Raw genomic sequence first — 2,500 nt, 5'->3', positions numbered from 1 at the left:
CAATTAAATATACATTATGAATTATGTTTTAATGAATATTTAAATTAGGCGGTTGCTATTTTGAGGTAATTGTCATTACAATAACACTCCCAACATGATCGCTCACACTTCCATCAAAGGCGTGCATTACATTCGCTGAAATTAAAAACCGTCACTCGCGCCAGTCCCGCCCCCTATTGGGCCCATTCACAAGCACAACCCAAGCTGCCTTCCCACACTCTCTGCACTCCCATAGCCAGACCCATCTAGGTGTTTAGGCATCACTTCCCTCACTAGTGCCATTCGGTCACCAGTGCCTTTCAAGACCTTCGGAACATCTCTTGCTTTGCCTGAACGAAACCCGAAGATGAATTAACACATGTCCCCGCATGTACTGTAATGCCTCCCTGACCTTAATTCCATGGCCGAATTTTTCCCTTTTGCAGGAAGAGCTAAGGCGACTCCTCACATTTTAAAGGGATATGGTATGTGAATCGCTCTCAGTGTTCTTTCCTAGCCTAGCAGTGTGCTCAAATACTATTTGCATATCTCTCTTCGCTCTCTCTCTCTCTCTCTCTCTCTCTCTCTCTCTCTCTCTCTCTCTCTCTCTCTCTCTCTCCCGCCCTACCTACCCCATCCCTTCAGAACACCAAGCGCCGCCATGAACAGCTTTCCCTTCTCAGCTGACCTTTACATACTCTCCACCGGCACAGCGCCTCCCATGCTCACCCCGCGTTGCCCCGTTCGCAGGAGGAGATCCAGAAGCTGGCCGCGCAGATGGAGTTCATGAAGATCGTCCACATGGAGATGAACAACCGCCACCTGAAGCCGAAGCCGGGCGGGTATTTCAGCGAGAAGAACTCCGTGATGAACACCGCCCAGTCGCCGGGGGCCAAGAACACCATGACCAACCGGATCGAGAGCGGCAACGAGAACTCCTCCTCCAGGCTGTCCCCGGCGGCAGAGCTGGCCTCCGAAAGGGTCTGACTAGTTGCCCAGAGTGAAGAGGTTTGGTTGTAAGGGCGACGTCGGGCGCCGCGGATAGGAGTGAGGAGTCGCTCAATCCCAACCGGTACAGGGTGGAAAGGCCGAAGCGGCCGACACGTGATACCGCCTTCTTAGTGGATCATTGACAAAAGGAAAACTGTGGACCTGGAGTAATGTTAGTCATGTGTCAAGCCAAAATCGGTATAATTCTGATTAATTTTGTATATTATTTCTTGTCCATATATACATATATATATCAAGGCAAAGCTTTAATGTTATGTCCTGTGTCCTAGCGCTGTCAGTTGACCTGATATTCACACGACCAGAAACAAAGTAGAGTTTGTACAAGCTAAGAGTTTAATTCAAGTTGAGTGAGTAATATCAGGGAAGCTCATGTCTCAGGAAGGGACTTTATGCGAATGGCTTCTGATAACCCGGTGAATCTCTTTTAGCAAAAGGGGAGAGCAATATAATGATCATAATGACTATTCTTTCTTTCATGTATTACAAGTCGATTGCATTTTAAAGGAAATCTATTTTGTCAACGCAAAAGGGAAAATAAGACACGTTCTTGGAGCGTGACAGACAAGGTGACTCTGTCCTCACTTATTTGTTGGTTGTTCCGCCTGTGTTGTAGAGACCCTTCCCTACAGTCAACTAACGCAGTGTCGTGTGCACTCCAGCTCTCCATTCCTGTAGTGCCGTGTGCACCTCCGTGCCCTTCCCAATGACCGCTGCACACCCACTCCTATGGCACGTCACGTAGGAACTTACAACTACACTTCCTCACCCAAAGGCTTACTCCTTGATCGATTTCTGTCATCTGCCTCTGATCCGAGTGAGATATCGGCTGTGTGTTGATCGTATTCAGATGCTTCACTCTTCCTTCGGTTCGTCTCGTTGAACCATCCGCGCGAGCCTGAACATGAAGGCTTTTGGCAATGTCTAGCAGGTGTCTCTCTGAAACTATGGTTGTATGTTGATTTACGAAACATCTTACCTGATGGAATTAGGTTAGTAGCTTTGGATCATTTACTTTCTGGTACTGAGCCCTGATAACAATCTATTTTACTGAGCCCAGGTAATTTACCATGCGTTACTGAGCCCTGGTATCTTATCTTGGGTTTTTTCTTATCCCTGGACATTTCTAATCTTTGAATCCACATAGGTATGTTTGAACGATAGGATCATGCCGTAATTTTCTTGAAATATACTCTAATTTTGTGTCTTTGTACTGAACCCGACGGTTGTCTAGGAATTCATGACATTTGGAAAGACATTAGTAGGGCACAATATCTTTTATTTCCTGGTTAATTTTGTGTTGCATATCTGTTACAACTGTGTTTCTAACCACAAACTATCTGTCAGTTGTTACTCATCACTTGTAATTTTCTCCGAGTAACCCAAGCCCTGAGGTTAAGTATTGCTATCAAGAACTTACGAAAATATGTAGACTACAGTTACTAACATTCCACAAAATGGGACAGAATTGTGCGTGTTTGAGTTCTGAAGTACGATAGGAAAGCAATCAAAT

The 2,500-nt window shown here is 45.7% G+C and overlaps 1 protein-coding gene across 3 annotated transcripts in view; it reads left to right on the top strand.

Moving 5' to 3' along the window:
* Positions 1 to 2,500, top strand: part of LOC122260668 (putative G protein-coupled receptor CG31760) — a 266,410-nt gene that overhangs the window by 262,718 nt on the left and 1,192 nt on the right. For 2 of the 3 annotated variants that reach the window (XM_086552612.1, XM_086552611.1), the window contains exon 17: positions 730 to 2,500. This exon is cut by the window's right edge and continues 1,192 nt beyond it. In XM_086552612.1, the coding sequence (XP_086408738.1) occupies positions 730 to 966 (237 nt within the window). In that variant the 3' untranslated portion in view covers positions 967 to 2,500. Of the gene's footprint in view, positions 1 to 425; positions 465 to 729 lie in introns of all 3 variants that reach the window. The other variant, XM_086552613.1, reaches the window with a different exon arrangement.

Source organism: Penaeus japonicus, unplaced genomic scaffold (assembly GCF_977035675.1).
Source record: "Penaeus japonicus unplaced genomic scaffold, GWHDUDI00000001_assembly GWHDUDI00000027, whole genome shotgun sequence".
Taxonomy (NCBI): Eukaryota; Metazoa; Arthropoda; class Malacostraca; order Decapoda; family Penaeidae; genus Penaeus; species Penaeus japonicus.
Note: the sequence above shows the minus strand (reverse complement) of the source record. Positions and strands in the feature narration are given on the sequence as shown.